Source organism: Equus caballus, chromosome 20, assembly GCF_041296265.1.
Source record: "Equus caballus isolate H_3958 breed thoroughbred chromosome 20, TB-T2T, whole genome shotgun sequence".
Classification (NCBI taxonomy): Eukaryota; Metazoa; Chordata; class Mammalia; order Perissodactyla; family Equidae; genus Equus; species Equus caballus.
Genome location: NC_091703.1, coordinates 18,143,987 through 18,165,608, shown reverse-complemented (window position 1 = coordinate 18,165,608; position 21,622 = coordinate 18,143,987). Strand labels below are relative to the sequence as shown.

At 34.9% G+C, this 21,622-nt stretch overlaps 1 protein-coding gene across 9 annotated transcripts in view; it reads left to right on the top strand.

Moving 5' to 3' along the window:
* Window positions 1-21,622, top strand: part of NUP153 (nucleoporin 153) — an 83,357-nt gene that overhangs the window by 21,935 nt on the left and 39,800 nt on the right. For 8 of the 9 annotated variants that reach the window (XM_070244123.1, XM_070244120.1, XM_070244124.1 and 5 more), the window contains 8 exons: window positions 2,807-3,032; window positions 13,705-13,953; window positions 14,107-14,246; window positions 14,328-14,456; window positions 18,445-18,561; window positions 18,653-18,697; window positions 18,794-18,850; window positions 21,102-21,248. In XM_070244123.1, coding sequence (XP_070100224.1) covers window positions 18,463-18,561; window positions 18,653-18,697; window positions 18,794-18,850; window positions 21,102-21,248 — 348 coding nt within the window. In that variant the 5' untranslated portion in view covers window positions 2,807-3,032; window positions 13,705-13,953; window positions 14,107-14,246; window positions 14,328-14,456; window positions 18,445-18,462. The remainder of the gene's footprint in view (window positions 1-2,806; window positions 3,033-13,704; window positions 13,954-14,106; window positions 14,247-14,327; window positions 14,457-18,444; window positions 18,562-18,652; window positions 18,698-18,793; window positions 18,851-21,101; window positions 21,249-21,622) is intronic. The other variant, XM_070244122.1, reaches the window with a different exon arrangement.

The following is a 21,622-nucleotide window of genomic DNA, read 5'->3' as shown; positions in this document are numbered from 1 at the left end:
CATCAGACCACGCTGAGGCAGCGTCCCACATGCCACAACTAGAAGAACCCACAACGAAGAATACACAACTGTGTACCGGGGGGCTTTGGGGAGAAAAAGGAAAAAAAATAAAATCTTTAAAAAAAAAAAAACACATTTGCATTTCTAACATGCTCTTAGGTGACACCAATGCTGTTGGTCTGAAGACTCCAACTTGAGAACCACTGTTTTAGTCCTTTTATAGTAATTAGATACACAGTTGTGTGTCACTTAATGATGGGGATATGTTCCGAGAAATGCGTCGTTAGGCGATTTCACTGCTGTGCAAACATCATAGCGTGTACTTACACAAACCTAGATGGTATAGCCTACTACACACCTAGGCTGTGTGGTACTAATCTTATGGGACCACGACTGGATATGCAGTTCATCGTTGACCAGAATGTTCTGTGGTGCATGACTGGTACATCAGAATCACTTGAGAGTGTTTCTTAAAACAGGTGAACCCTACCTCCTGAGTTTGGTAGGGCTGGCATAGGGCCTGAGGTGATGCTGGTAAAGGAACCACACTTTGGGGACCACTAGTACTGGAGTATACTGAGCTTAATTTTGCTGTTCTTGATGATTTCGGGTCATTTACCCTACAGAGGTATGCTAAAGTGTACGGATGTTTGTTTTTTTATAACGGTTCCAGGTCAGTTTTATCATCCCTATTTCCTTTTACTGTCAGACTCTGCATGCTGTCATTCATTGTGCCACTCGTAACTTCTCTCTCTCACTGTAGTTTTCTTGTACTAAGCTGTCGTGGGCTGAGATTAGATAAATTGGTTAAATTTTGGTTTAGAAAAGAAAAGTTCTCTAAGCAAAGTATGTGAGCTTTACTGAATGAGCTTTATTATATCGATTTTGGCTGTTCAATTTTGTTTACTGATTCTTCACAATGCCTGATGCTGCCACATAAGTGACCTTTGGTTAAATATGATGTTAATTTTAAGTTATTCTGTACTTGCCTCCTTTGGGTGAGTAGGGGTCATAGGAATCTCTGATCCTTGTACTAACTAAACTTACCTTAGATGAAGTCCACAAAAGACTTATTTTACACTAAATTCTTGCTATAGTGTTTTAGCTAACTTACCACTTAATATCAAGTATATGTCTTACTTTTTTTCAAGTCTTATTTAAACTGTGTTATATCTTGTAAGCACTTTCAAGTCTTTTGAAATATAGGGAGAGGGTAAATAAATATTTAAGTATAACTAAAAATAGTGAATATTCTATGTATGTTTTTATAAATAATAAATTTTGGATGTAGGTGTATAATCTTTCTTTCCAAAGTAACTAATACTGTGTAACATTAGCACAGAAAAGGGGAACACTGAATTTGTGTTTTTTAGTAGTGAGTATCCTAGGGCCTTTGGCTTCACATGTTGCTAGAGAGCTTACGTTGTGGATGTGTTCAAAATACTGTTTGGAGAATACATGGAAAAATGAGTACATATTTCCCGGTTGTTACCTACACCTTTTCAAACAATAAGAAAATACTATTCAAGTACCTATAGGGAAGTGTCTTCCATCTTTTCTCATGACAGGGTTTTTTAAGGCCCCTTTGTCTTGGGTTTGCTTTTGTAGATTTATGTATTCTGTCTTGATTTTGATTATCGTTTTTTGTACCTGCCAATTTGGTTTTTTTGCTTATGTGACTCTTTCTCTGAAATCCTACTAATGCTGCTTTATGAAGCGATGTGTTGCCTAAAATTGGTTACCTCACCCCGGTTTGTTTCTGCTAACTTCTTTTTCTCATCAATTATAAAGTTATTAGTATATCTTTCTATTTTGTAAATTGTGAGGTGCTTTCACATTATTTCATTTAATCTTCATTCTAATTCCTATCGGGTAGTAGTAGGAGGGGGTATTATTCTTATTTTACCTGGAGTAAATCAAAGCACAGGGAGGTACTCGGACTTCACCCTAGGTCCTACCAGTCCCAAAGCCCATGCTTTGACTTTAACCTAGATATGCCTAGTAGTTGTGTTTGTACCTTGAGCAAGTTACTTAACTTCATTGTATGTCTTCATCCGCAAACTGCTTCATAAAATTATTGTGAGGATTAAATTGAATAATATGTTTAAACTGCTTAGAACAGTGCCTGATACATAGCAAAGGTACAATAAATGTTAATAATACTGATAGTTGTTATACTACATTTTTTTCTCCCTTTAAAATTTACCATAATAAAATTAATTCTTCAGATTTTCAGGCAACATTTGATATAATAAAATTTTACCATCAAAAAAAATCTTAGATTATTTCCTGAGTTTATTATGTTGGGTTACTTGTCTTATTGCCTGTTTTTTTAAAAAAAGACCATGTTTGGTTTGTCTAAATTTTTGTTCTTCAAGAATGTGCGAGAAAATAATTGAGGAAACTGTTGAAGGTATTGTTTATATTGCTTCTTTTAATATGCTGGCATCAGAAGGGATGACTTTTCTCTGGGATTATAAGATTTTAGTGCGTAACTATTACTAAATCTAAGATTTATATTGCTTTATGATCGCCTATAGGAGTTTTTTAAGGATTAGAATAATGTGGCCATTTGAGATAATTATTGGTTTATGGATATATGCATATGGAAGAATGAAAAAGTAGGAATTTCATAATGTTTATAGAAGTTGTAAAATACCGTTATGTCATCATTAACTCAAGTAACTGAATTTTACGAAACTTTGTTGGAAACAGTTGTATTTTGCTTGGTATGGCTTTCTTTAAGTAGGTACATATTTAAAAACATCATTTCTAAAACTGCTTTACATGTTTTTCCCCCCAACAGGGCATTCTTAGCAGGGTTACAGAATCTGTTAAGAATATTGTGCCAGGATGGTTACAAAGATACTTCAACAAGAATGAAGATGTATGCAGCTGCTCAACAGACACAAGAGAGGTACCACAGTGGCCGGAAAATAGGGAAGATGACCATCTGATATATGCTGATGAGGAGAGCTCTAATATTCATGATGGGAGAATCACTCCTGAGCCAACAGTCAGTAATACAGAAGGTAAGTAGAATGTGGACTTTTTTATGAATGATCGGTTTTCGTGCCTTAATTTTAAATATCTTTCTATTACCTGGTTCTGGTAAGTCTAATTGGTTGATACATAAACCATGTGGGAGGAGGGTCATGATCAGGTTCAAATTAGATATCTTTCTTTATTCATCAGCTTCTTGTTCATTAGGGGAGGCTGAAATACTATGTCAGTTAAGAGTGCAAGCTCTGGTGTTAGACTTTGGGTTTGAATTTTCATACCACCAATTGTTAGCCCTGTGGCGTGAGGCAAGATAATCTGTTCTCTCGTCTATACTCTCACAAATTGTTGTGAAAAAAGTAAATGTGAAGCACTTAGAATAGGTTCTGGCACTTATGCAGCACCGTATAAATGTTAACTTACAGCGAAACTGTGCTGATGCCTCCAATACATCAATTTGGGTATGGTATAACTGCAACTGGCTGCTCTCCTCTCTGCAGCAAGCTCACTTGGGGCATCTCATTAATCTTAAAATTAAGTAACCCTGCATTTTAAAGGCTTGAACTCTTTCGGATCCACTTATAGTATTTTGGTGGAGTTTACGGATATTAAGTAGCTTCAGTATAACCCATGAATATGTCCTATTTAGGAATATTACTCTGTCATTTAACTTTATATAGTTTTTACAGCTTTATTGAGATCTATCTCACGTACTGTAGAAGTGTACAGTTCAGTGGTTTTTAGTATATTCACAGAGTTGTTCAGCCGTTACTACAGTCAATTTTATAACATTTTCGTCACCATCCCTCCCACCCCTTCCCCCCCAAATCCTGTATCTATTAGTGGTCACTTCCCATCCCTACCTTTCCAGCCCTAGGCAACCACTAGTCTGTCTCTATAGATTTACCTATACTGGACATTTCCTATAAATGGAAGCTTAAAATATGTGTTCTTTTGTGACTGGCTTTTATCACTAAGCATAATGTTTTCAAAGTTCATCCATGTCAGCATGTATCAGGACTTCATTTCTTTCCATTGCCAGGCAATATTTCATGATATGGATAAACTACAATTTAATTATCCATTCATCATTTGATAGACATTTGGATTGTTTCCACTTTTTTTTTTTAAAGATTTTATTTTTTTCCTTTTTCTCCCCAAAGCCCCCCGGTACATAGTTGTGTATTCTTCGTTGTGGGTTCTTCTAGTTATGGCATGTGGGACGCTGCCTCAGCGTGGTCTGATGAGCAGTGCCATGTCCGCGCCCAGGATTCGAACCAACGAAACACTGGGCCGCCTGCAGCGGAGCGCGAACTTAACCACTCGGCCACGGGGCCAGCCCCTGTTTCCACTTTTTGAATATTATGAATAGTGTTGCTATGAATGTTCATGTGCAAGTTTTTGTGTGGATGTGTTTTTTCTTGAGTATATATCTAGGAGTAGAATTACTGCGTCATATGGTACTTTTAACATTTTGAGGGAAAACTGTTTTCCAAAGTGACTATACCATCTTACCTTCCCACTGGTGGTGTAAGAAGATTCCAGTTTCTTTACACCCTTACCAATACTTGTTTTCCTTTTTTTTTTTTATTATAGCTGCTCTAGTGGTTATGAAGTGGTATCTCATTGTGATTTTGATTTGCATTTCCCTGATGACTAATGATGTTGAGCTTGTCATATGCTTATTGACCATTTGTATATCTTTGGAGAAATGGCTATTGAAATTCCCTTTTCCGTTTTTAATTGGGTTGTCTTTTTATAGTTGAGATGAAACAGTTCTTTATGTATTCTGGATATAAATCCCTTATTAGTGTGTGATTTGCAAATATTTTCTCCCATTCTGTTGGTTGTCTTTTTACTTTCTTGGTGGTGTTCTTTGAAGCACAAAAGTTTTTCTTTTTGATGAAGTCCTATTTATCTCCCAGTATATGTTTCCTTCAATATATATATTTTTTCACTACATGTTTTGACTTATTTATAATTATAGATTTTTTTCTAACTCTGTGTTAAGTCTTGTCTTTCCTAAATAATTGATGTGGATGTACAACTTAGTAATTTTGATGTACTTAGTAATGTATTTTCCTGCCTGATTTGCTTATAGTGAAAACTAGTGAGAATGAGATGCACCTGGAAGAATGATTCTGATTTTGGAGAAATGGCAAATCTAGTTTTCTTAGTGATGTTCAATTTGGCTTAGTCTTTAAATGTTTGCTTGTTTTTACTAGAATAACTTAGGAAGTTTTAAGATGTGTATTTTTAAAGATTTCTTTCACATATATTACCAAGAACCATCTTGAGACTTTATCTGCTAGATTTCTAAGCTGGCTGCCTTTTCTGGCCATTGAATGGGACTCGAGCTTTTCTCTTTCTTTTGATTAGAGACTTAGAGTGTGCACCAGCGTACAGCCACAGAGACGGAAACCTTTTCCATTCTAATGAACATGCTTGTGAGGATTAACTAACTTGAGGAATTTAATTTAGGTGTGAGATAAATGGAGAGTTTCTCATTTACATCTGTAAAGTTCCTTTTTGTGTGTTTGTACTTTCATTGAAATAATGAAAATAATTCAGTGGTCTGCCAAGATCAATTCCAACTCGAATTTTATTCATTATATTATTGTTTATACGGTAGCTTTTCTGTCACATGTATATTAGACATACCTTTGTGAGTAACTTCTAAACTCAAATTATTACGGAAAATTTCAAACTACAAAAAGTAGGGAGGACAGTACAGTGAACCCTCCTGTAACCGTTACCCGGCTGCAAAGACAACCAGCTTATGGCTGATCTTGTGTTCACTCACCTTCCCACTCTAACGCCCCTGATTATTTAGAAGCAAATTGTGAGCAGCTTCTTGATGTTAACTTCAGAAATTTGATAGCATTTTTTTTTCCCCTTTCTTGTCTTAGATCTGAATCCTGCTCTTATCTTAAACTTTGTAAGTTCCAGACAGTTCTCTTCACACAGCCTGCCTTGACCTTTCTCCACGTATTTATTTGATACTGGCGGTCACCTAATGTGTGACTTCAAGTACCACTGATAACTCCCCAATTTGATGAATATAGGTCTTACTAGATATAACAAAGAAATCAGTTTATGTTTACTCTGAAACATGCTTAAATTTGACAACACATTCTCAAAACAACTTAGACATATCTGCTCTTTAAAGTAGTGTCAAATTATTGAAAGCTTAGAATAATTTAGATATAACAGCCCTGAACCTTGTTTACTAAATATTAATTTTCCCAGTGTAAATTTTATGTTAATAGTAACTAGAGCTGGAGAGTACTGTACGTTCTTCAAATAGCACAGTGCACTTACTGTTCTTATAATTGGTTATAGAATCTGTGGCCCATTTCAGATCTGTTGTCCACAGCTTTCTGCTTATGGGCCTCCTTTTGTTGACTGTCCTAATAATGGTGAGTCTTTGGATGTCTAGATTTCTTCTGCTACATTAGTGGAATGGATCAATGGGGAGAACCTCAAATAATGTACATGTTAAATTTTCTTTGACTCGATAGGAGTTCAGGCCTCTGAGGGCCCCACAGTGGCATATCTAATACGCTAGTCAGCAGTGGATTGAAGTTGTAGACTACTTTGGCTGATTGGTACCATGTGATCATAGGTGTACTCTTAGAAACTGGGAATTTGTGGCTGATGAGAATCTGCAGATGACATGGCTTGGTTTCGTCTTAGTATCCCAAACTGTGTACTGGGCCTGGTTTGGGGCATAAGGACGCTCTGTAAGTCTAAAAAAAACTGGCATTGCTGTTAGCAGCATACCTTCACATACAAGTATATCGTGCTAGATTTCTGTTTCCTCTATAGCTTCTGTATATACTAGATGTAGCAGATGTCTGCCAATAGCTAGAAAATTGTTCTATCTCTTTTATCCTGTAGGATAAACTGATGAAGGAGTGAGAGAATGGCTAAGTAAAAAGCACTTTTATGATATAATATACAACAAAATTAAAAACTTGATATCCTAAGAAACATTTCAGCCTTTATCTATGTGAATCCTGACTGTAGAGAAAGTGAAATATTATAATGTTTAAATGCCAATACCAGTAGATTTCTAAGCTCCAGCCAGTAACTCTCTTAACTTGAGCACGCCTGATAAGAAATCATTACCTATAAAATCAATTTAGGTATTCTACTAGATTTTTCAAATAAGATTTTTCATAAATAGTGATTTTTTTTTAAAAAGAATTCTTCATTGCCATTCTTGGTGCACCTTGCTTTTTAAAAAATTGTTTTTTTGAATTGTAAAATATATATAACAAAATTTACCATTTTAGCTGTTTTTAAGTGTACATACAGTTCACTGGCATTAAATACGTCCACATTGTTGTGCAGCTGTCACTACCATCCATCTCAACCGTTTTCATCCTGTAAAACTGAAACTCTGTATCCATTAAACACTAACTCCCCACTCCCCTCTTCCCCCACCCCTGGCAAACACCATTCTACTTTCTCTGTGACTTTGACTACTCTTAGTACCTCGTATGAGTCGAGTCATACAGTATTTGTCTTTTGTGACGGACTTATTTTACTTAGCATAATGTTCAAGGTTCATCCATGTGGCATGTATCAGAATTTATTTCCTTTTTAGAAAAGGCTGAATAATATTCCATTGTATGTGTATACTACATTTATTCATTCATCTACTGATGGACACTTAGTTTGCTTCCATCTTTTGGCTCTTATGAATAATGCCCTTAGGAACGTGGTTGTACAAATCTCTTTGAGACCCTGCATTTAGGTCTTTTGGGATTTCCCCAGAAGTAGAATTGCTGGGTCATATGTTAATTCTATTTTTAATTTTTTGAGGAACTGCTATACTGTTTTCCACAGCAGCTGCACCATTTTGTTTCCTGTGAACAGTGCACAAGGGTTCCAGTTTCTCCACATCTTTACCAACGTTTATTTTCTGTTTTTCTGATAGTGGCCATCCTCATGGGTGTGAAGTGGTATCTCATTGTGGTTTTGATTTGCATTTCTCTCATGATTAGTGATGTCCAGCATCTTTTCCTATGCTTGTTGGCCATTTGTATATCATTTTTGGAGAAATGTCTGTTCAAGTCCTTTGCCCACTTTTTAATCAGGTTGTTTGATTTTTTTTTTGTTGAGTTGTAGGAGTTCTTTATGTATTCTGAATATTATCCCCTTTATCAAATATGTGATTTGCAGATATTTTCTACCATTCTGTAAGTTGCCTTTCAAACTATTATTTAGTGCACATAGTTTTTAAGTTTGATACAGTACCATATGTCTGTCTTTTGTTTCCTGTCATATCCAAGAAATCATTGCTAAGACCAGTGTCATGAAGCTTTTCGCCTCTGTTTTCTTCCAAGAGTTTTACAGTTTTGGGTCTTACGTTTAGGTCTTTAATCCATTTTGAGTTAATTTTTTTTATGTGGTGTAAGATCAAGGTCCAGTTTCGTTCATTTGTGTGTGAATATCTAGTTTTTCCAAAACTTGTTGAAGAGATTGCCCTTTCTTTATTGAGTGGTCTTGGCCTCCTGTCGAAGTTTATTTAACCGTATATATGAGAGTTTATTTCTGGGCTCTCTAGTCTATTCCATTGGTCTATATGTTTATCTTTATGGCAGCACTGCACTGTTTTGATTACTGTTTTATAGTGAGATTTTGAAATCAAGAAGTGTGAGACCTACAATTTTTTTTGTTCGCTTTCAAGATTATTTTGGTTTTTAGGGGTCCCTTGAGATCCATAAGAATTTTAGGATATTTTTTCTATTTTGCAAAAACTGTCACTGGGTTTTTGAAAGGGATCGCATTGAATCTGCAGATTGCTTTGGGTGGTACTGACATCTTAACAATAATAGGTTTTTCAGTCTGAGAACATGGGATGCCTTTCTGTCTATTTATATCTTCTTAAATTTTTTTCAGCAATGTTTTATAGCTTTCATTGTGCAAGTCTTTCACCTCCTTGGTTAATACCTAAGTGTTTTATTCTTTTTGATGCTTTTTTTTTTTTAAGATTTTATTTTTTCCTTTTTCTCCCCAAAGCCCCCTGGTACATAGTTGTATATTCTTATATTCTTAGTTGTGGGTCCTTCTAGTTGTGGCATGTGGGATGCCGCCTCACCGTGGCTGGATGAGCGGTGCCATGTCCGTGCCCAGGATCTGAACTGACGAAACACTGGGCTGTCTGCAGCGGAGTGCTCGAACTTAACCACTCGGCCACAGGGCCGGCCCCTTTTTGATGCTATTTTTAATGGAACTGTTTTCTTAATTTGTTTTTCAGATTGCTCATTGTTAGTATCTAGAAACGTAACTGATTTTTGTGTGTGAAATTTTTATCCTGTTACTTTGCTGAATTTGTTTATTCTAATAATTTTTTTGTGAAACATTTAGGAGTTTTTACATATGAGATGTATCATCTGTGAACAGAGATGATTTTACTTCTTCCTTTCCAATTTGGATAAATTTAATTTCTTTTTCTTTATTACTCTTGCTAGAGCTTCCAATACTGTGTTAAATAGAAACGAAGAAAGCAGGCATCCTTATCTTGTTCCTGATCTTAGAGGAAAATCTCAGTCTTTCACCAGTGGTATGATGTTAGCTGTCAGTTTTTCATATATGGCCTTTATTATGTTATTAATGTTTCCTTCTAGTCCTGATTGACTTTTTATCTACACCTTATTTTTTGTATAATAGCACTTTGAAACTAAATAGTCAAGAATTGTTTTGTATTGCTTAAGCTGTTAAATATTTTTGAAGATAAACTTTTAGAAAGATAGTACATAGAAGAAAATTATAGAGTAGCAAATACAATCCAGCAGCACGTTAAAGAATAGTAGACTCTTCTTACTCACTGGGTAGAGTTAATCTAGGGATGCAAGGAATCATTCATCATTAGGGAATTATTACTATAATTTGGCATGTTAATAGGTGAAGTGATCTTATACATTTTCTTTTTGATAGGTACTAAATAGGCATTTGCCAGAACTTAAAATCTTGTTTATTTCTGTTTGGAATTTGGAAACTACTGTTTCCTTAACATGTCATCCAAACGCCAGAAATCATGTATAATGGTGAAACATGAGAGGCATTCCCATTAAAATCAGGAGTAATATGGACGCCCAGTCACCACTTCCAGATATTAAAAATGTAATTAGATAAGAGGATGTATGTATATGTATGAGTATTGGGAAGGAGGAGGCAAAATGATCTTGCTTACAGATGATACCTAGAAAACCCAAGAAAGCCAACTGATTTTTAAAAATCTGTTTTGAATAAGAGAATTCTAGAAATTAATCACAAAGTTAATATTGATAAAAAAATCTAACAACACTCTTTAACCAGTAACCAGTTAGAAAAGTATGAAGGAAGAAAGGATCCCACTTAAAATATCAAACAATGAAAACATATAGAAATATACTTATGAAGTGTATGGCACTCTAGAAGAAGAAGTTCTTTAAAGTCCTGATGAGGGATGTGAAGGAGACATGAACAAAAAGAAAGGTGGGTAGGAAAACAATCTGGAAATGATATTAGTTCCTTCTTGAAATCTTTTAATTTCAGTGTGATCACAGTGAAGTAATTTTAACGTATCTGTTAGGAACTTTGAACATATTTAAAATAAGTATTTTACAGCCTTTGTTAAGTACAACATCTTGGCTATCTTGGGTCCAGTTTCTGTTGACTACTTTTTCTCCTGCTATGAATCATATTTTCTTTTTTTATGAATACCAAATGATTTTTGACTAAATATTGTCATGTTGAATAATATGTGTAGAGATTGTGGATTCTGTTATCGTCCTCTGAAGAGTATTGATTCTTGTTTTAGCTGACAGTAGTTACTGAATGATTTTGAACTTTTTTTTTTTGAGGAAGATTAGCCCTGAGCTAACGTCTGTGCCCATCTTCTCCACTTATGTGTGGGGCACCTGCCACAGCATGGCCCAATAAGCAGTGCTAGGTTTGCTCCCGGGATGCAAAGCAGCAAACCCCAGGCCCCTGAAGTGGAGCCTGCAAACCGAGCTGCTATGCCACCGGGCCAGCCCTGTGATGATTTTGAACTTCTGTAGATTTAGTTTTATGCTTTGTTAATGTGTGTCTGTGGAAAGTCCAAGGTGTTTCTTAAGTCCCCTATGTGGTGGAATTTAGTCTGCAAACTCTTGTCTCCTCTGTGGCTTTTTAGGATGAGTCTCCAGTAGGTCTTGTTCTAGGACATGATCCCTAGTCCCAAGGGGAAGCTTTTCTGGTATCTCAGCTGAATGCCAGGGATTTAAGGAGGTGTTTATGGGATCTCTGAATTCTGAAAGCTCTGGAACTTCACTGTCCTCAGCACTGCTTTTTTCCCCTAGCACTGCTCACCTTCTGTCATCTGTTTTCTCAACTCCATAGCAGCTGCTATTTGGTAAGACTTAGGTGGTCTCTCTCTGCATATGTATAGCCCATCTTCTCTCTAGACACAGCTTGTGGACTTCTGGAGGCCCCTCCCTGCATAGTTGGTCTTTTGTTTTTTTACTGACCAGTGGCCTTAATTTTGATTTCTGCCTGCTGTGTTTTGCTTGGACTCCAGCTGTTTGTGCCAGGTCTGAAAATATTCCTAGACAAACAGCCTGGGTAGTGATAGGTCTCACTTTATGAATTTTCTTGTGCTGTTTTCTAGTGTCTGAAAGCTGTTGCCTCATATTTTGTCCAATTTTAAGTTATTTACAGTAGGATTAGTCTGGAGGCCCAGTTATTCCAGCCTAACTGGAAGAGTCTTTGGAAACTTGCCAAATGATTCTAAAGTTCTCAAAAATACGCCTGAACATGAATAGAAAAATTCTGAAAAAGAATAGGGCAATGTGGTGTAAAGTGGACTGACTTTTTTGTGTGTGTGTGTGAGGAAGATTGGCCCTGAGCTAACATCTGTTGCCACTCTTTCTCTTTTTGCTTGAGGAAGACTGTTGCTGAGCTGACATTTGTGCCAATCTCCCTTTTTATGTGGGATGTGACCACAGTGTGGCTTGACAGTCAGTGCTAGGTCCATACCACAGATCCAAACTTGTGAACCCTGGGCCCCCAAAGCAGAGAGTGCGAACTTAACCACTATGCCACTGGGCCAGCCCTGGACTAACTTTTACAGGCATTAAATGTGTTCTGAAGTGAAAGTATTTAAAGCATTATGGTATTGGTACAGAAATTTACAGACATCATTGGGGAACGGGTAGAAAAGCCTCTTGGAATTTAGTATGTGGTAGTGGTGGCTTCTCAATCAGGAAAATATGGCTTATTTAACGTTATTTTAGAATGTAAACAGACTTATCATTTGGAAAACAGTGAAAACTGAGTCCTTCACTACTACATCATAACTGGTTTCACATGGAGTCAACATTATTTTGAAATAAAAGCAACAGTACCCAAAAAAAGAAATGAGTAAAATTTTTTATTTCTTACAGTTTTGGAATGGTAAAAGACTGTAAATAAGGTAAAAGTTACTTCTATATTACGGAAGACACCATCAAAAAATGAGTGAATTCAACCAACAGTGAAAAGTTTGTTGTAATATTTCAAATTATATCACACTGATCTTACTGATCAAAAAGAAAGTAGATCTTAACTAATTTTGGTAGTAAGAGAAAGTATATCAGTAAGTAATTAACAGAAGAAATATAAATGACCAACGAATATAGGGAAGGATGCTCAGTACCCCTCTCATTTAAATAAATGCAAATAAAATAGTTATGGCATTTCCCAAATTAGAGTGACAGAAATCAGAAAAGGTTACTATCCAGTATTAGAGAGTATGAGGGAGATGTAAATTGTCATTTGCTATTTGTGGAAGTATAACTTGACAGGAAATCTTTGAATCACACTATCTCTCATAAACAAAAATGAGCATGTACTCTGATCTAGTATGATAGAACAATTCCACATGTAATTGTTTTTTCCATGAATTCTCAGGATACCTTTGACTGCTTAGGCCACTTTATGGGCCCAGCTTCAGACTTGCAGAATCAGAATTTTTTTTGTGGATGACTTAGGATTATTTGTTGAGTAATTTTTCCTCATGTTTGTCTTACATACATACTTAAAGAACCATGGATTTATATAAAAGAATACTCTTAAAAGTCTGCAGATATAAGTGCATGTATGTTTGATAGAGTGTTAGGGAAACAATCACATATATATATTTATAGTTAGAGTAAATCAGTGTGGTAAAATACAATGTGGTCTTTAAAGGAAATGCGCTCTGTATGTAGAGATAAAATTACATTGGAATAGAAAAACAAGTCGTAAAACAGGATGCAAAAGCATGATTATTTGATTGGCGAAAACATTTGCACGTGCATATAAAATATCTGAGAGGATATACAAATTTAATAACTGTTGTTTCTGGAGGGCAGACTTATCCTTTTTGTGTTTTGGCTTTCTTATATGGTTACTTTGCTTTTATTTTTTATGAGCAGATTTTGTAGTAATATCAATTTAAGGAAAATCAAGAACCAGGCACTTTTGAAAGTTGTATGTGATCGCTGAAATATATTTTGATACTAGGTTAGGAAAATTAATTTCAGATAGTTGAAACTTTGGCTAAAGAATATCTTAAATTGGGCTTAACATGGGAGGCCTCAAGGATTTGAATTGAAGCTGTATTTATTATATAGTATATTTTCTTAAAGTAAACACCATTTGTATTGCTTTTTCTAAGTTGTATATCTGTAACACTTATGCTTTTCTTTTAAGAACCCTCAACAACTAGTACGGCTTCAAATTATCCGGATGTATTAACAAGGCCTTCTCTTCATCGGAGCCATTTGAATTTCTCCACGTTGGAATCTCCTTCGTTACACTGTCAGCCCTCCACATCCTCGGCCTTCCCAATCGGCAGTTCTGGATTTTCCCTTGTAAAGGAAATTAAAGATTCTACCTCTCAGCATGATGATGATAACATCTCAACTACCAGTGGTTTTTCCTCTAGAGCTTCTGATAAAGGTATTCTTGGCATTTGGTAGTAAATTTGGTAGTAAAATTAAATTTCATTGGATTATTTTTTTCTAATTTGTTTGTAATTTTCATTTTCTATTTACAAAAATCCAGGGTTTTGTAATTAGTGCTGTTACTATGCATTACATATTTTTCTTTCAGATATAGCTGTGTCAAAGAACACTTCAGTGCCACCTCTGTGGTCCCCAGAGGCTGAACGTTCTCATTCACTCTCACAGCACACTGCCACCAGCTCCAAAAAACCAGCATTCAACTTATCTGCCTTTGTACCACTTTCCCCCGTGAGTACTAATCACATTTGATTTAATCACATTAGTTTTGAGTGTTTATTGCTTATAATTTATCATTATGTTTCTGTGCAGTCACTTGGGAATACGTCAATCCTTAAAACAAGTCAGCTTGGAGATTCTCCTTTTTATCCTGGAAAAACAACATATGGTGGGGCAGCAGCTGCTGTAAGACAGCCTAAACTACAAAACGCACCATATCAGGTTGGTTTAAACAGGAGAAAGATTGATAGCCTTTTTTGAAAAAATAATAAGTAACTATTGGCACTCAGAGTTTTAGTTCACTTATTCTTTGGTAAAATTATAGAACTGTGGATTGTAATCGTTCTTTTCATTTAGAGAGTATATGAACATTATTTTAGACCTAAGCGAACGTTTTATGCATTGGATTTGTGTGTGTTTTTTAGAAAGTGTGATTGATTAATTCCTTTTTTTAAAAAAAATTGAGGTATAAATTACATATAGTAAAATTTTGCCAGTTAGAATATTTGAATTTTAACTAAACACGTATAGTTGGGTAACCACTTCTGCAATCAAAAGATTAAACATTTTCATCACCTCAAAATGTTACCTTGTACATCGCTGTAGTCATTCCTTCGTGCTACTTCTACCCTCTGGCAACCACTGATCTGTTTTCTTTCCCTTTAGTTTTGTTTTTCCCAGAATGTCATATAAATTTAATCATGTAGTATGTAGCCTTTTGAATCTGGCTTATTTTACTTAGCATAATGCATTTCAGATTGATCTATATTTTTGCATATATCAATAGTTAATTCCTTTTTATTGCTGAGTTATAATACAGTTTGTATATCCATTTACCAGTGAAAGAACACTTGGGTTGTTTCTAATTTTTGGCAAAGTGGGGAATAAAGCTACTGTGGACATTTTGTGTGAAACTTAATTTTCATTTCTCGAGTAATACTTAGAAGTTTGAACTGCTAGGTCATATGGTAAGTGTACTCCAAACTTTATGATAAACTGCCAAACTGTTTTCCAAAGTGACTGATACCACTTTGCATTCTCACCAGTAATGTAAGAGTGTTCTGGCTAGCACTTGTTCTCATCAGTTATTTGTTTTTTATTTTAGCCGTTCTAAAAGACATGTAGTGGTAACTACCTCACTGTGATTTTTATTTGCATTTCCTTAATGACTAATGATGTTGAGTGTCTTTTCACGTGCTTGTTAGCCATCAATATATCTTCTTTAGTGAAATACCTGTTAAAATCTTTTGCCCGTTTTTTTAATAGGATTTTCTTATTAATGAGTTTTGAGAGTTCATTATTCAGGATGTAAGTTCTTTATTATATGTTTTGCAAATATTTTCTCCCATTCTCTGGCTTGTGTTAACAATGTCTTTTGAAGAGAAGTTTTCACTTTTGATGACATTCAGTATATTGGTTTTTTTCTTTTTATGGTTCATGTCTTTGGTGTTGTGTCTTAAGGCGTTTTTGCCTAACCCAAGGCTACAGAGATTTTCTCCAATATTTTCTTCCAGAAGCTTGATAGTTTTTAGGTTTTAATTTAGGCCTATGATTCTCTTTGAGTTAATTTTTATATGTATCAAGATTCATTTTTTAACATGAATGTCTGGGAAAGTATACTTTCTCCATTGAATTGCATTTGCCTTATTGTCACCAATCATTTGACCACATATGTGGCTCTATTTCTGGACTTTGTGTTATGTATCTTTGTTGGCAAAAGGCTAACACTAAAGTGTCTTGATTACTGTAGCTTTATAGTACATCTTGAAATCAAGATAATGTGAATCCTGCAACTTTGTTCTTTTTTAAGCTTGTTTTGGCTTTCCTAGATCCTTTGCTTTTTCATAAGTTTAGAACCACCATAACAGTTTCTACAAAGTCTACTGGGATTTTGATTAGAATTGCATTGAATTTAAAGATCAATTTGGGGAGAATATACATGTTAACAAAATTGAGTCTTCTAGTCCATGAACACAGTATGTTTCTCCATTACTTAGGTCTTTAAATTTCTTTAATCAGTGTTTTGTAGTTTTTATCACACAGACCTTGCACATATTTTGTTAGATTTGTACCTAAGTATTTCACGTTATTTGGTATTAGTCAAGAATAAATAGCCTGACTAGTCTGTTCAATGATTGAATGCATAGCTTAAAAACCTTCCAGCAAAGAAGACTTTAGGCCCAGATAACTTCCCTGGCGAATTCTACCAAACATTTAAGAAAGGAATAATACCAATTCTAGACAAGCTTTTTCATATAATATGAGAGTATACTTCCGAACATATTTATGAGACCAACATTACCCTGATAATAAAGCCGGACAAAGACATTACAAGAAAGCTACAAAACCAATGTTTCTGATGAATTACAGACACAAACCTTCTCAAGGTCACAAAATACAAGATCAATATACAAAATCAGTTGTATTTACATATCAACAGAGCACAATCGGAAATTGATAACTTTAAAAACATATTATCAACTAAAGGTAAATTGCAGCATTCTATGCTTTGTCCTAAGAATTTCTTGAGGATCGTAAAAATTCTGTTTTGTGTGTATGTTATGGTGCTTGCGTTACAGGCTTTGGCATTTTGAAGATGGAGGAGCAATAGTGCTTTAAGCGTATAGGCTTTGGAGAGGGAAATCCGTGTAAAGATGACAGTCCACGACAGACGTAGAAATAACAGAAACAAGTGTATTGGAAGATTTTGTCTTCTCTTTAGCGTTCTTTCCTAATTAGAGGATGCTTCCATGTATAATTAACAGTAGTTTTGTGTCTTATTTCTGAGTGTGCTCATGAAAGGCAGTATTTTACTTAAGAAAGTGTTAACTGGATGTTGGAGTTACACAGGGAGCATTTTCTTAAAGCTTAAACCGGCTCATATTAATCTTTTTAAAAAAAATTTTTACAATTAGAAGAGTTCAGCATGTTAATAGAAGATAAGATTATCCAAGCCTATGATTCACAGAATAGTTCAAGTCAGAGTATATTCCTGCTGCTACTTCTGTTTCTTATATTGAATCCTGTACTTTTTAATGCTGAGTCCTGGCATATGCATAGAATCCTTCTCAACACAGGCTTCCAAATGTTTATCATTGACATTTGGGATTAAATTTGTTTGCTGTTCCTTTCCTAGAGCATTAGAGCTGGGAGCTATAGTAAAGATTCTAATTCAGTTCCATTTTATTGATTTGTGAACTGAGGCCCTGAGAAGCCAGTGGTTAGTAGAATCCAGTGAAAAAATAGACTGTCATGTTTTCCTAGAGGATTTTAATGTTGCCTATGTTTGCCAAAGCCTCTGGCCTGAACAGCAATCTTTAATGGGCATCTTTAATGTAGAATGTTGCAGCTACTCTGAAAATATATTGAATATTTGGTATCAGAGAAACATTAAAGTGGTTCTTGTAGTTCACTTTTTCAGATATTATCAGCTATTTGTAGGAACAGTTATATTTTGATCGTGATAGTATTTTTTTATATTAAACATTGCCAAACTACTTTGTTTTGTGGTAGTCACTTGGTTATTGAAATGTTGTAATGCATTCTTGAGAAAAGGGAGTGTTTCTATTTGACTCGTAAACATAGCTTGTCTGTTAAAGGGTACTTGTCCATTGTTGATAAGGTTTTTTCCTCAACTCCAATTTTAAGAAAGTTAAAAAGTCATTTATTAAGAAATAGCCGAGTATTTAAAATTTTTCTTACATTAAAATTTGAGAAGCAAGTCAATTTAAAATGTTTAATTTCAATTGCAGTAGAAATTACAGTCTCTTTGTGTAGCTATCTTAGAATTTACTATAACTAAATATTATTTAATACCCAGAATAACCAATATTTTAATGCCGTTCTCATTAGTTTAGTGTTCTTTGACGTAAACATCAGAGATAAATGGATCAAGGTAGTGCTAGAACATTTTACCAGTTACCTAATTTTTCCCGTTTAACATAGCTGGCAGATCTTAAGAGTGGTGCATGCTGTCTTATCACTTTTTTCTGGTTGTAAGGGTAATTTCTTAGGGAACTGGATTTCTGATAAAGGCAAAAGGGAAAAGTTGATGATAAACTTAATGATACCACCCAGAGATAAAGTTTTGCTAACACCTTAACCCTGTTTCACTTTGGGCATCCATTCTATTTTGTAAGCATTTTCATTGCCTGAAATACGTGTTTTAGAGTTTATGCTTCCAACAAATAATACAATGTTTACTTTACAGGCACCGGTCAGAAGACAGATGAAAGCTAAGCAACTCAATGCACAGTCCTATGGTGTGACTAGTTCAACAGCTCGGCGAATATTGCAGTCTTTAGAGAAGATGTCAAGCCCTCTAGCGGTAAATTTTTAAAATCACAATTAAATGCAGGAGTGTAACAAAATTTGTTTAGTGAAAAATCTTAATTTTGTTATTATTTCTACATTAACAGGATGCAAAAAGAATTCCATCTGTTGTTTCTTCTCCTCTGAATTCTGTAAGTTGATTTTTAAACTTTTTTAAGAGATATATTGGTGATGAAAGTCATTTTTCAAAGTTTCCCATCTATTCTAATAGTGTTTTATTTTTTCAGCCTCTTAATAGGAGTGGGATAGATACCACCACAGACTTTCAGGCCAAAAGGGAAAAGGTAATATTTCTTTAGTTTTTATTTATTTAAAGTATCAGCAGTTTTGTTGTATTTATTTTTAAGTTATCAAGTATGCAAAGTGCATTTAGTTGATAGTCATTAGGGAACGTGTTTAAAAAATAAGGTTTTTTTACTTAGATATTGTAACCTCTTGTGAGGGCCTTAACACAACGCTGTGTATGTAGTGATGCTCAGTCAGTAGTTTTTGGTTATTGGCATTTCCATCTTCAGCATCTTGCCAGTCTTCGTGAGTAACTCTTGCCTTTTGATAAACAAAAATAAAAGTGAACAGAGCTTGAAGTGCTTAGTAATTAGAAGTTCAGTGAACTAAAACCCTTCTGGAACATAGTTATCTCGGTAAACTTTCCTTGTTAACAAACATTATGTCAAATCTGTTATGTGTGTTGGGGGCCGGCCCCATCGCCGAGTGGTTAAGTTCGCACACTCCGCTTTGGCTGCCCAGGGTTTCGCTGGTTCGAATCCAGGGCGCGAACATGGCACCACTTGTCAGGCCATGCTGGGGCGGCATCCCACATACCACAACTAGGGCCCACAACTAAAAGTATACAACTGTGTACCGGGGGGCTTTTGGGAGAAAAAGGAAAAATAAAATCTTTAAAAAAAAAAATATCTGTTGTGTGTAATAGAATTTCAAATTGGCATATCTTTCATTTGTCAGCCAAAATACTGTTCTAGGATAGCAGAGCTAGTAAAAAATATAATATAGATTATATCTTGATAACCCTTTTTATTGTATTCGGTTAAAATTAGCTTTGGAGGTTACTGTGGAAAAAGTAAAATGCTTGCTTAACTAGCAAGGGTTAAAGAGTTCCATTTTTTGTTGGTTATGTGTGTGGCTAGTTAAGTATCCTTCAGGGGAAGGAGATTCCCAGATCCTTATTTGTAAAAACATTTGTTACAACACCAAGTTCCCCCAGAAATAATTGATTAAAATTATAATTCTCTGAATTAATTGCAAGGACTCTATTCAAGATATTGGTAAATTATTTTTACTGAAACTCTGATGCAGAGAAGAACGCTAAAATTGAGATTTTCTTGGGATGGTGTTGCTTCTCAATTTTTAGAATTACCTGGACATTTGTAATCAGGCAAGAGGGAATCCATTATTAGCTGCTTTGACGGCATTCATTTAAGCTGTTAGCTGCTTTTATCAGACTCCCATTTATATCAGATTGTTTAAAAAGAAGTAGAATTTAAAAACTATACCATAATAGAAGTCTTCCTCAATAAAAATTTATTAATTGTTGAGTATAGTATCAATAAAATTTTATTAATGAGTGCAAGGGTATATAAAGGGCAGAATACAGTATTGTAGTTCTGGTTTCATGGATGTAATCAGATGGGTTTACAAAACAGACTGTCTCATTGAGTTGTAGGATCACACTTGTGGTGAGGATTTAGGGCAGAGCTAGTAACTGTACAGAGGCCTTGCCCTGGAAACCAGTGTTGTTCACAGCTGCTGCCGGGTGAAAGGACTGTATTCATAGTATTACAGTCTTTGGACATAGTAGAAGTTCTTGGTTTTATAGTCGTCTAACACCAGCAGGATTTTTACTGTGTTTCAGTGTAGCAAAAGACTGTTGACAAAATACTTGTGCACTTAGATAATAAAGCCAGTACATTTTAGGATTTGGAATTCTTAACAGTGCTCTACTAATTAGACTTAAATTATAAGACTTTTGGTTTAGTTTTAAATAACAATAGAGGAAAATTAACTTGGAGAGAGTTCACATTTTTAGCAAATAAAATATTTTCATAGCTGGTTTAAAAATATCTTATTTGCAGCTGAAGAAAATTTAGATAGTAATTTGGAGGAAATGTGGCAAAATTAGTTTTAGTTCATATATTTGAAATTCATTCTGTAAAAGCTTAGATTTGTGGAGTGGTTTTGAATATAGTTCCTATTTTGTGTGTGTGCATGTGTGTTGTATGCACATGTGTGTGAAAGTCATTAAGTCTGGAATGAATCAATCTATGAAACCATTTTGGGATGATATGTATATAGGTGTTTATGTAGCTATAAATAAACAAACATTTTTTTTCTGTATACATCGTTGGTTCTATTACTGTCAGTGTTTTCTCTTAGTATTTGTTTGCATCCACTGGGTATTTCTCTAGAAAATACTCATAGTCTCTAGGTTATATTAGCTACTGTCAAATAATTTTTAGATAGGCATCATTGATATGTATGAAAATAAAAATTTGTCTTTGATTTCCATTTACCTGTAAGGTGGACTCTCAGTATCCCCCTGTTCAGAGACTCATGACCCCAAAACCAGTTTCCATAGCAGCAAATCGAACTGTTTATTTTAAACCATCTCTGACCCCAGCTGGTGAATTAAGGAAGACTAATCAAAGAATAGATAAAAAGCACAGTGTGAGTATGTGTTTATTTTTGCTAGTCTTTGAATATTGATTAAAATGAATAAGAATAAATAATGTAAAATAAAGTACTCTATCATTGCAACCTAGCAACTAATAATGCATAAAGTTTGTGAATTAGTGATGATTATGAACTGGCATGCCTTTAAAATGGCTGGCACTTTGATCAAATCCTAAATTAGTATTTACTAGTAAACTAGAATATACTGAATGTTTAGATTAAATAGTTTTGCCAGACTTGTTTTATCTGTGTGTTTTATTTGTGTTGTTGAACTACATATTTGAAAATAAATTTCAGGCATTATGTCTGCCCACCCCTAAGTACTTTGGCATGCATCTCCTAAGTACTGTCTTCTATTTCTGAAGAAA